Genomic DNA, 11,524 nt, shown 5'->3' with positions numbered 1-11,524 from the left:
ATGTTTGCAGGTCGGGCATCAGCATCAGGAGCTGCTGGACCATCAGCAGGTGTGGGCGGAGGAAAAGGCGGGAAGTTCAGCATGGAGGAGCTGTACGGGTTCACCAAGAAGCCCAAGGTGACCAGAGGGAACTCTGGCAAACAGGAGAAGAGTGATGGGAAGAAAGAAGGGAAGGAGAAAGAGGACTCCATGCTGGCTTCTCAGATACTGGAAGCTGCCAGGAGGCTGATGGAGAGACGGCGGCTGGAGATCTACCTGAAGGAGTGTGATGTCACCATGGAGGAGGGCACCATGCCATACAGGTGAGGCACAGGCGGGTTACAGCTGAGACCAGAAACAAGTCATGTAAGCAAGGAAATATACCACTGAGACAGGTGAGACAGGTAACCAGAAACCAACACTAGACCCTACAGGTGAGACAGGTAACCAGAGACCAACACCAGACCCTACAGGTGAGACAGGTAACCAGAGACCAACACTAGACCCTACAGGTGAGAGAGGTAACCAGAGAGACCAACACCAGACCCTACAGGTGAGACAGGTAACCAGAGACCAACACCAGACCCTACAGGTGAGACAGGTAACCAGAGACACCAACACCAGACCCTACAGGTGAGACAGGTAACCAGAGAGACCAACACCAGACCCTACAGGTGAGACAGGTAACCAGAGACCAACATCAGACCCTACAGGTGAGACAGGTAACCAGAGAGACCAACACCAGACCCTACAGGTGAGACAGGTAACCAGAGAGACCAACACCAGACCCTACAGGTGAGACAGGTAACCAGAGACCACCACCAGACCCTACAGGTGAGACAGGTAACCAGAGAGACCAACACCAGACCCTACAGGTGAGACAGGTAACCAGAGACCAACACTAGACCCTACAGGTGAGAGAGGTAACCAGAGACACCAACACCAGACCCTACAGGTGAGACAGGTAACCAGAGACCAACACTAGACCCTACAGGTGAGAGAGGTAACCAGAGAGACCAACACAAGAACCTACAGAGACCAACACCAGACCCTACAGGTAAGACAGGTAACCAGAGAGACCAACACAAGAACCTACAGAGACCAACACCAGACCCTACAGGTGAGACAGGTAACCAGAGACCAACACTAGACCCTACAGGTGAGAGAGGTAACCAGAGAGACCAACACCAGACCCTACAGGTGAGACAGGTAACCAGAGACCAACACCAGACCCTACAGGTGAGAGAGGTAACCAGAGACACCAACACCAGACCCTACAGGTGAGACAGGTAACCAGAGACCAACACCAGACCCTACAGGTGAGACAGGTAACCAGAGACACCAACACCAGACCCTACAGGTGAGACAGGTAACCAGAGACCAACACCAGACCCTACAGGTGAGACAGGTAACCAAAGGCCAACACCAGACCCTACAGGTGAGACAGGTAACCAGAGACAAACACCAGACCCTACAGGTGAGACAGGTAACCAGAGACCAACACCAGACCCTACAGGTGAGACAGGTAACCAGAGACCAACACCAGACCCTACAGGTAAGACAGGTAACCAGAGAGACCAACACAAGACCCTACAGAGACCAACACCAGACCCTACAGGTGAGACAGGTAACCAGAGACACCAACACCAGACCCTACAGGTGAGACAGGTAACCAGAGACCAACACCAGACCCTACAGGTGAGACAGGTAACCAGAGACACCAACACCAGACCCTACAGGTGAGACAGGTAACCAGAAACCAACACCAGACCCTACAGGTGAGACAGGTAACCAGAGACACCAACACCAGACCCTACAGGTGAGACAGGTAACCAGAGACCAACACCAGACCCTACAGGTGAGATAGGTCACCAGAGACACCAACACCAGACCCTACAGGTGAGACAGGTCACCAGAGACACCAACACCAGACCCTACAGGTGAGACAGGTAACCAGAGAGACCAACACCAGACCCTACAGGTGAGACAGGTAACCAGAGACACCAACACCAGACCCTACAGGTGAGACAGGTAACCAGAGACACCAACACCAGACCCTACAGGTGAGACAGGTCACCAGAGACACCAACACCAGACCCTACAGGTGAGACAGGTAACCAGAGAGACCAACACCAGACCCTACAGGTGAGACAGGTAACCAGAGAGACCAACACCAGATCGATCGATCTATCTATCTATCTATCTATCTATCTATCTATCTATCTATCTATCTATCTATCTATCTATCTATCTATCTATCTATCCATCCATCCATCCATCCATCCATCCATCCATCCATCTACAGTATCTATCCATTATTTGCTGCAGTAACTCCATACGACCACCAGAGGGAGCTGAAAAACCAGACTGCTACATGTTCAGTTATTCAAACAGTGATACTGGAGAGTGTTTATAATGGTTGGTAGATGATTCTGATTGGGTCCTGGAGGCTGCTGAGTCATGATTCTGATGTTATTAAAGACGTTCTGCTCCAGTTGTTCATCAGCCGAGTGTAACGCTTGTAGTGTGTCTACTGGGTGTGTGGCGTGTGTGTGGGTGTATGTGGGTGTGTGGCGTGTGTGTGGGTGTGTGTAGCGTGTGTGTGGGTGTGTGTAGCGTGTATGTGGGTGTGTAGCGTGTGTGTGGGTGTATGTGGGTGTGTAGCGTGTGTGTGGGTGTATGTGGGTGTGTGGCGTGTGTGTGGGTGTATGTGGGTGTGTGGCGTGTGTGTGGGTGTGTGTAGCGTGTGTGTGGACAGCGTGTGTATCCTGCGGTGCTCTGTGCACTTCATCTGTTTCCACAGCAGAAAGTCCGTCACTGCGTCGTCTCGTTTCCAGAAAAACTGAACCTCACACTGAAATAAATAACTTGTTTTGTTGTACCAGCACCATTAATTCATGTAGTCGTACTATTATCTAAAGTAGATGTTTCTAAAATATTAAGTGAATTAGCTCATTACAGTTTAACACCTGGTTAATAACGTTTCCTTTACACATCTAGTTGTACAGAACAGGTGATAACTCACAGTGACGCAAATAAATCCAGTTAACCCACAATAATCATACTCTACGGTACTGGTTCCGGGTTCGGTTCCCTCGGACACCAGGTTAGCTTACTTTGGAGCGGTACTGGTTCTGGGTTCGGTTCCCCCGGACACCAGGTTAGCTTACGTTGGAGCGGTACTGGTTCTGGGTTCGGTTCCCTCAGACACCAGGTTAGCTTACGTTGGCGCGGTACTGGTTCCGGGTTCGGTTCCCTCAGACACCAGGTTAGCTTACGTTGGAGCGATACTGGTTCCGGGTTCGGTTCCCTCAGACACCAGGTTAGCTTACGTTGGCGCGGTACTGGTTCTGGGTTCGGTTCCCTCAGACACCAGGTTAGCTTACGTTGGAGCGATACTGGTTCCGGGTTTGGTTCCCTCGGACACCAGGTTAGCTTACGTTGGAGCGGTACTGGTTCTGGGTTCGTTTGCTTCGGACACCAGGTTAGCTTACGTTGCCGCGGTACTGGTTCTGGGTTCGTTTGCTTCGGACACCAGGTTAGCTTACGTTGCCGCGGTACTGGTTCTGGGTTCGTTTGCTTCAGACACCCTCTTGCTCCTCTTCATTACTTTTCTCCTCTTCTTCATCGGTCTGCTCCTCCTCTTCATCGGTATGCTGCTCCTCTTCATCGGTTTTCTCCTCGTCTTCATCACTTTGCTCCTCCTCTTCATCGGTGTGCTCCTCCTCTTCATCGGCCTGCTGCTCCTCATCATCGGTTTGCTCCTCCTCTTCACCAGTCTGCTGCACCTGTTCATCACTTTGCTCCTCCTCTTCATCGGTGTGCTCCTCCTCTTCATCGGCCTGCTGCTCCTCTTCATCGGTTTGCTCCTCCTCTTCACCAGTCTGCTGCTCCTCTTCATCACTTTGCTCCTCCTCTTCATCTGTCTGCTCCTCCTCTTCTTCATTCTGCTCCTCTTCATCGGTCTGCTCCTAAGGGGAGCTGGGATGGAGCCGGTCTCATGTAGGATTCATGAGTAAACGTGTCATTAACATTTCAGGAGTCCGTTCAGCTGCCTGATCAGAAAACATGATGCTTGAACGCCTCCACCTCAGATATCATCCAAGAGTTCAGTCTGAGGCTTTTTATCCAGATTAAAGCTTCAACCAGCGTTTCTTTCTCTTTAGCTTTTTATCCAGATTAAAGCTTCAACCAGCGTTTCTTTCTCTTTAGCTTTTTATTCAGATTAAAGCTTCTACCAGCGTTTCTTTCTATTTAGCTTTTTATCCAGATTAAAGCTTCTACCAGCGTTTCTTTCTCTTTAGCTTTTTATCCAGATTAAAGCTTCTACCAGCGTTTCTTTCTATTTAGCTTTTTATCCAGATTAAAGCTTCTACCAGCGTTTCTTTCTCTTTAGCTTTTTATCCAGATTAAAGCTTCTACCAGCGTTTCTTTCTCTTTAGCTTTTATCCAGATTAAAGCTTCTACCAGCGTTTCTTTCTCTTTAGCTTTTTATCCAGATTAAAGCTTCTACCAGCGTTTCTTTCCCTTTAGCTTTTTATCCAGATTAAAGCTTCTACCAGCGTTTCTTTCTCTTTAGCTTTTTATCCAGATTAAAGCTTCTACCAGCGTTTCTTTCCCTTTAGCTTTTTATCCAGATTAAAGCTTCTACCAGCGTTTCTTTCCCTTTAGCTTTTTATCCAGATTAAAGCTTCTACCAGCGTTTCTTTCCCTTTAGCTTTTTATCCAGAATAAAGCTTCTACCAGCGTTTCTTTCTCTTTAGCTTTTTATCCAGATTAAAGCTTCTACCAGCGTTTCTTTCCCTTTAGCTTTTTATCCAGATTAAAGCTTCAACCAGCGTTTCTTTCTCTGTAGCTTTTTATCCAGATTAAAGCTTCAACCAGCGTTTCTTTCTCTGTAGCTTTTTATCCAGATTAAAGCTTCAACCAGCGTTTCTTTCCCTTTAGCTTTTTATCCAGATTAAAGCTTCTACCAGCGTTTATTTCTCTTTAGCTTTTTGTCCAGATTAAAGCTTCAACCAGCGTTTCTTTGTCTTTACCTTTTTATCCAGATTAAAGCTTCTACCAGCGTTTCTTTCTCTGTAGCTTTTTATCCAGATTAAAGCTTCAACCAGCGTTTCTTTCCCTTTACCTTTTTATCCAGATTAAAGCTTCAACCAGCGTTTCTTTCCCTTTAGCTTTTTATCCAGATTAAAGCTTCTACCAGCGTTTCTTTCTCTTTAGCTTTTTATCCAGATTAAAGCTTCTACCAGCGTTTCTTTCTATTTAGCTTTTTATCCAGATTAAAGCTTCTACCAGCGTTTCTTTCTCTTTAGCTTTTTATCCAGATTAAAGCTTCTACCAGCGTTTCTTTCTCTTTAGCTTTTTATCCAGATTAAAGCTTCTACCAGCGTTTCTTTCTCTTTAGCTTTTTATCCAGATTAAAGCTTCTACCAGCGTTTCTTTCCCTTTAGCTTTTTATCCAGATTAAAGCTTCTACCAGCGTTTCTTTCTCTTTAGCTTTTTATCCAGATTAAAGCTTCTACCAGCGTTTCTTTCCCTTTAGCTTTTTATCCAGATTAAAGCTTCTACCAGCGTTTCTTTCCCTTTAGCTTTTTATCCAGATTAAAGCTTCTACCAGCGTTTCTTTCCCTTTAGCTTTTTATCCAGAATAAAGCTTCTACCAGCGTTTCTTTCTCTTTAGCTTTTTATCCAGATTAAAGCTTCTACCAGCGTTTCTTTCCCTTTAGCTTTTTATCCAGATTAAAGCTTCAACCAGCGTTTCTTTCTCTGTAGCTTTTTATCCAGATTAAAGCTTCAACCAGCGTTTCTTTCTCTGTAGCTTTTTATCCAGATTAAAGCTTCAACCAGCGTTTCTTTCCCTTTAGCTTTTTATCCAGATTAAAGCTTCTACCAGCGTTTATTTCTCTTTAGCTTTTTGTCCAGATTAAAGCTTCAACCAGCGTTTCTTTGTCTTTACCTTTTTATCCAGATTAAAGCTTCAACCAGCGTTTCTTTCCCTTTACCTTTTTATCCAGATTAAAGCTTCAACCAGCGTTTCTTTCCCTTTAGCTTTTTATCCAGATTAAAGCTTCTACCAGCGTTTCTTTGTCTTTTCCTTTTTATCCAGATTAAAGCTTCTACCAGCGTTTCTTTCTCTTTAGCTTTTTATCCAGATTAAAGCTTCAACCAGCATTTCTTTCCCTTTAGCTTTTTATCCAGATTAAAGCTTCTACCAGCGTTTCTTTGTCTTTACCTTTTTATCCAGATTAAAGCTTCTACCAGCGTTTCTTTCTCTTTAGCTTTTTATCCAGATTAAAGCTTCTACCAGCGTTTCTTTCGCTTTAGCTTTTTATCCAGATTAAAGCTTCTACCAGCGTTTCTTTCTCTTTAGCTTTTTATCCAGATTAAAGCTTCAACCAGCATTTCTTTCCCTTTAGCTTTTTATCCAGATTAAAGCTTCTACCAGCGTTTCTTTGTCTTTACCTTTTTATCCAGATTAAAGCTTCTACCAGCGTTTCTTTCTCTTTAGCTTTTTATCCAGATTAAAGCTTCTACCAGCGTTTCTTTCCCTTTAGCTTTTTATCCAGATTAAAGCTTCTACCAGCGTTTCTTTGTCTTTACCTTTTTATCCAGATTAAAGCTTCTACCAGCGTTTCTTTCTCTTTAGCTTTTTATCCAGATTAAAGCTTCTACCAGCGTTTCTTTCTCTTTAGCTTTTTATCCAGATTAAAGCTTCAACCAGCGTTTCTTTCTCTGTAGCTTTTTATCCAGATTAAAGCTTCTACCAGCGTTTCTTTCCCTGTAGCTTTTTATCCAGATTAAAGCTTCTACCAGCGTTTCTTTCTATTTAGCTTTTTATCCAGATTAAAGCTTCTACCAGCGTTTCTTTCTCTGTAGCTTTTTATCCAGATTAAAGCTTCAACCAGCGTTTCTTTCTCTGTAGCTTTTTATCCAGATTAAAGCTTCTACCAGCGTTTTTTTTCCCTTTAGCTTTTTATCCAGATTAAAGCTTCAACCAGCGTTTCTTTCTCTTTAGCTTTTTATCCAGATTAAAACTTCTACCAGCGTTTCTTTGTCTGTAGCTTTTTATCCAGATTAAAGCTTCTACCAGCGTTTCTTTCCCTTTAGCTTTTTATCCAGATTAAAGCTTCAACCAGCGTTTCTTTCTCTTTAGCTTTTTATCCATATTAAAGCTTCTACCAGCATTTCTTTCTCTTTATAAAGATTGTTAAACACATGTTTTTATTTACACATCTGTTTTTATTCAGTCGTAGTTTGGTTTGGTTTTCCTGCATCAGGTTTCCTCGGATGGAGTCTAACAACGCTGTAAATCCTCAGAAATCTCTCCTCAGGTCGTCTGTCTTCTCTTTTTCTACAATGTTGCTGCAAACATTAGGAACTCTGAGCTCCATAAAAAGGATTTAATACTCAGCAGGAAATTATAAACACACCAAAGGGTCCTCGGGGAAAGCAGGTTGGGAAGGTCTGGTCTAGACCACTTATTCAGGGGGCAGGTACACCTACACACATTTTTTATTATATAAAATAATTTGATTTAATTTAATAAAGTGAACAGCAGAAAACACAGAAGCTGATTTTATTCAAACACGTTCACACTCAGATGTTAGAAAAAGTTCATCTGATGTTCTTAGGACTGGTTCTCAGCTACGAACTAATCCAGGATACGGAGATTTTTCTAAAGAACTTCATCAGAAGGACCTGAGAACAAGTTTGTTTGTAAGAACGGCGGATGAACAAGGACCAGTTAGAGACGTAGGAATCTGATCCATTTACAAGATAAGATGCTTCAACAGCCGGAAAACGGATCAGATCAACCTGAAATTAAACATCATGGACTGAGACTGACCGAGAAAGACCAGGAACACGAAAAAAACCAGGACCCAGAAGACCAATAAATGACCAGAAGGACTGGATAAGGTGTAAGGAAGGCGTGGAGTCTATGAACCAATCAGCAGGAAATGCATCAGCAACACAAACCCCGAACCTGAACTTAAACTCCGAACCTAAACCTAAACCCCGAACCGGAACTTAAACTCCAAACCTAAACTTAAAACCTGAACCAGAACTTAAACTCTGAGCCTAAACCTAAACCCTGAACCTGAACTTAAACCCTGAACCTGAACTTAAACTCCGAACCTAAACCTAAACTCTGAACCTAAACTTAAAACCTGAACTTGAACTTAAACTCTGAGCCTAAACCTAAACCCTGAACCTGAACTTAAACTCCGAAACTAAACCTAAACCCTGAACCTGAACTTAAACTCTGAACCTAAACCTAAACGATGAACCTGAACTTAAACTCCGAACCTGAACTTAAAACCAGAACCAGAACTTAAACTCCAAGCCTAAACCTAAACCGTGAACCTGAACCTAAACTCCAAACCTAAACCTAAACCCTGAACTAAAGGTGAGCCTAATCCCAAACCCTAAAGATAAACCTTGTACCTGAACATAAACACGACCTGGACTAAAAACCCCCAAACTGTGAGGCAATAACCTCAGGACCAGAAGTCCAGCGTAAACGGGACTAAAAACTGAACCAAGGCTCTGCTGCTAGCTCCTTCGTGGATTTCCTAGTCTTCATCACTTTCTGGGCCTGTGAGGATGAAGAAGACAAGGAGCTGTCATCCTGGAGGACGTCATCTGTGAACTACAGTGCCCCGTCCCCTGACCTGGACAATCTCTGTCTTCACTGGGTTTACAGGCGACATGGCGGACTTACGTCATCTCAGCAGCTCAGCTGACCCGGGTCAGATGTGTCAGCATTAAAAATAATAATAATAACTAAAGATCCAAACATCTGTCCTTCAGCAGGACTACCTGGTCCTAGGACCACGCATCAGACCACCTGGCTGTACCAGCTATAACAGACAGGAGGCTCCAGGTGACCCGGGTGTCCATGAAACCAGAAGAAGTGTAGGGCCATAACGACGTGTCTTCCAGCCTCTGTGTGGGGCGGACGTGTCCCAGATGGAGAATAAAGGAGCGTTGGTCTAAAATAAGCAGCAACAAAGATGAAGCTGGGATGTTTGTGAAGGGAGGCTGAGGCAAATCAGAGCCGGCAGAGCGGACCAGCGTCTCTGTGTGCAGCTACTGTTGTAATCCACATTAGTGACATCAAACCGTTGGCCCAGGGCGTCTCACCGCTCTAATGCAGCCTCCCACCACTCACTGTGTGGCGGACAGGAGGAGGAAGAGTGGGGGAGGGTCTTCATCATCTGCAGGAAACATTAAAACAATAAAAGGAAGGTTCTCTGGAGCAAACGTCTCTCAGAGGTTTCATGTTTAAAAGCGCGTCCTGCACTTCCTCCGCTGGCCACAGGGGTCGCTGTTCAGCCGCTGAAGCTGGGCTTGGTCTGAAGTTTTCTCTGGTCATCCAGCATCTCTGTCTCAGCTTTGTGCTGCTTTTCTGTCTAACGGGGTCGTTTTGCATCCTAACCTAGCTTGTTTTATGTGCAGACTAAATATCTATTCTTTTTTTATTCTTTCCTATCTTTTTTGTGGTAATGTACGTCTCTGATGTGGTGCTTTCATGTCTGCTGTTATTACTGCTGCTCGGTGCTGGTTCGTGACTGCTGTGGGTTTTTTATGTGGTTCGGTTTATGTGTATTTACATTTATTATCTGTATTTTCCAGTTTTTCTCCTGATCTTTTCTTTTTTCCCACGTTTTTGTGGTATTTTCACGCCTTTTATTTGGTCATTTAGTGTCTCTGGGGTCACGTTTAACCTCCAGCTGATGGTTTCTGTCTTTTTGTCCCCTCGTCTCCTCAGTAATCCGTCCATGCCTCCACACCTCCCTGTGTTAGGGTCGGGTGTAGCTCCAGAAGCGAAGGGGTGTCTCTGACCCTGAATGTGGCCTTGCAGGCATTGGAGCTGCATGTTTGACATGTGCTGACGGTGTGTTCAGGGTCGCGTGATTAAAGCGCAGCATGTTTCCTGTAATGTTGTCTGACAGTAATAATTATCTGCTCAGTGGCAGTCAGCCACTGTTTATGGTCCTCTCTCTCCCTCCTGGCTGAATGCTCGCTCGCCCAGTGTGCAGGCGACCGGCTCTGAATAGAGGCTGGGGGGAGGAGGAGGAGGAGGAGGAGCTCCCTCTTCCTCTCGGCAGTACAGTCCAGAGGACGGACACTCGCCTCTCTTTTCAGGGACTCACTTCTTCCTTCCCTCCTCTCTGCGACTGTCCCTCCACCTCCTGCTTCTCCTCTTCCTCCTGCAGCCAGACGCTCTTCATCACCTCCTCCTCCTCCTCTGGGCTCCGGTGGTGGGACGAATGTCCGGCGGATGGTGGGATGCCTTCCTCAGACAGAAAGTTGTGTGAATGGCTCTGATTGGCTGACTGACTTCATCACGGCAGACGGACTCAAACTTGACGTCCCACTCATGAATTCTTCCTCTCGTTACCATAGCGACCGGCGACCTTGGTGGCAGAGAAGGTGTCCGAATAATGTTTTGAGTCTCTGAAAGTCTTCATAGACACAAAGGTTGAAAGCCTGTTTCCGTAGCGACCGAGATGCAGGTGTCCATAGCGTGTAACGTGGGAGGGGGCGGTGGTGGAGGCGGGGCCAGTGAGCACCAGCTGAAGGAGCGGCGGGCAGCGGCTAACACCGGCAACGCCCCCTCCAATCAGGCAAAGGTCAGGGTGGAGCCAACAGTCAGACACACCCTGCTAGGCCACGCCCACATGAAGGAGGCTATTGGTCGTCATAGCAACATGAAGTACAGGTAAGAGGAGGGGAGTGAGAGTGAAACAAAAGGTGGTCATGTGACCCGACAGGTGCAGAGTGGGAGTCAGGTTCATGTTACCCGTGTGTGTGTGTGTGTGTGTGTGTGTGTGTGTGTGTGTGTGTGTGTGTGTGTGTTTGAAAACATTTAAACTAATGAGTTATTGATCAGGTCTCAGGTACTGATTATGATCATTGACCTGGGTGTTTACCCTGATAGCTGTTAACATATTAGATCACTAAGCTTTAGGGACTTATTGATCCTCGGAGTGGGCTTATCAGCTATCGATGAGCCAGTTTCAGTGTGACTCAGAAAAGGCCCACATTAAATGTTCATGACTCCATTATGAATCGTGATGACTTGGACTCAACTCAAAAATTTATGACTTGTAATGAACACGTACAAAGTTTACATGAACTCCAGTGCTGCTGACCTGGGTATCATTGACCTGGACTTGGATGCAAACATAGACCTGGACATGGATAGGAACATAAAAAACCTGAACAGAAACATACCAAAGACCTGGACTTGGATGTAAACACAATAAAGAACTAGACTTGGATGCACACATAGATTTGGACATGGATAGGAACATAGAAAACCTGAACAGAAACATACCAAAGACCTGGACTTGGATCCAAACATAAGACCTGGACTTGGATCCAAACATAAGACCTGGACTTGGATCCAAACATAAGACCTGGACTTGGATCCAAAAATAAGACCTGGACTTGGATGGTTTTTAGTGACGTGGAATAAAGAGAAGTTGGACTCAGGCACCATTGACTTGGACATGGACATGTCCATTGAGTTGTG

General features: G+C 45.3%; 1 protein-coding gene across 2 annotated transcripts in view; it reads left to right on the top strand.

Moving 5' to 3' along the window:
• Positions 1-11,524, top strand: part of LOC121639397 (voltage-gated potassium channel subunit beta-3-like) — a 36,767-nt gene continuing 25,243 nt past the window's right edge. The window contains exon 1 of one of the 2 annotated variants that reach the window (XM_041984596.1): positions 1-302. In XM_041984596.1, coding sequence (XP_041840530.1) covers positions 1-302 — 302 coding nt within the window. Of the gene's footprint in view, positions 303-10,171; positions 10,709-11,524 lie in introns of those variants that run through there. The other variant, XM_041984595.1, reaches the window with a different exon arrangement.

Source organism: Melanotaenia boesemani, chromosome 5, assembly GCF_017639745.1.
Source record: "Melanotaenia boesemani isolate fMelBoe1 chromosome 5, fMelBoe1.pri, whole genome shotgun sequence".
Lineage (NCBI taxonomy): Eukaryota > Metazoa > Chordata > Actinopteri > Atheriniformes > Melanotaeniidae > Melanotaenia > Melanotaenia boesemani.
Note: the sequence above shows the minus strand (reverse complement) of the source record. Positions and strands in the feature narration are given on the sequence as shown.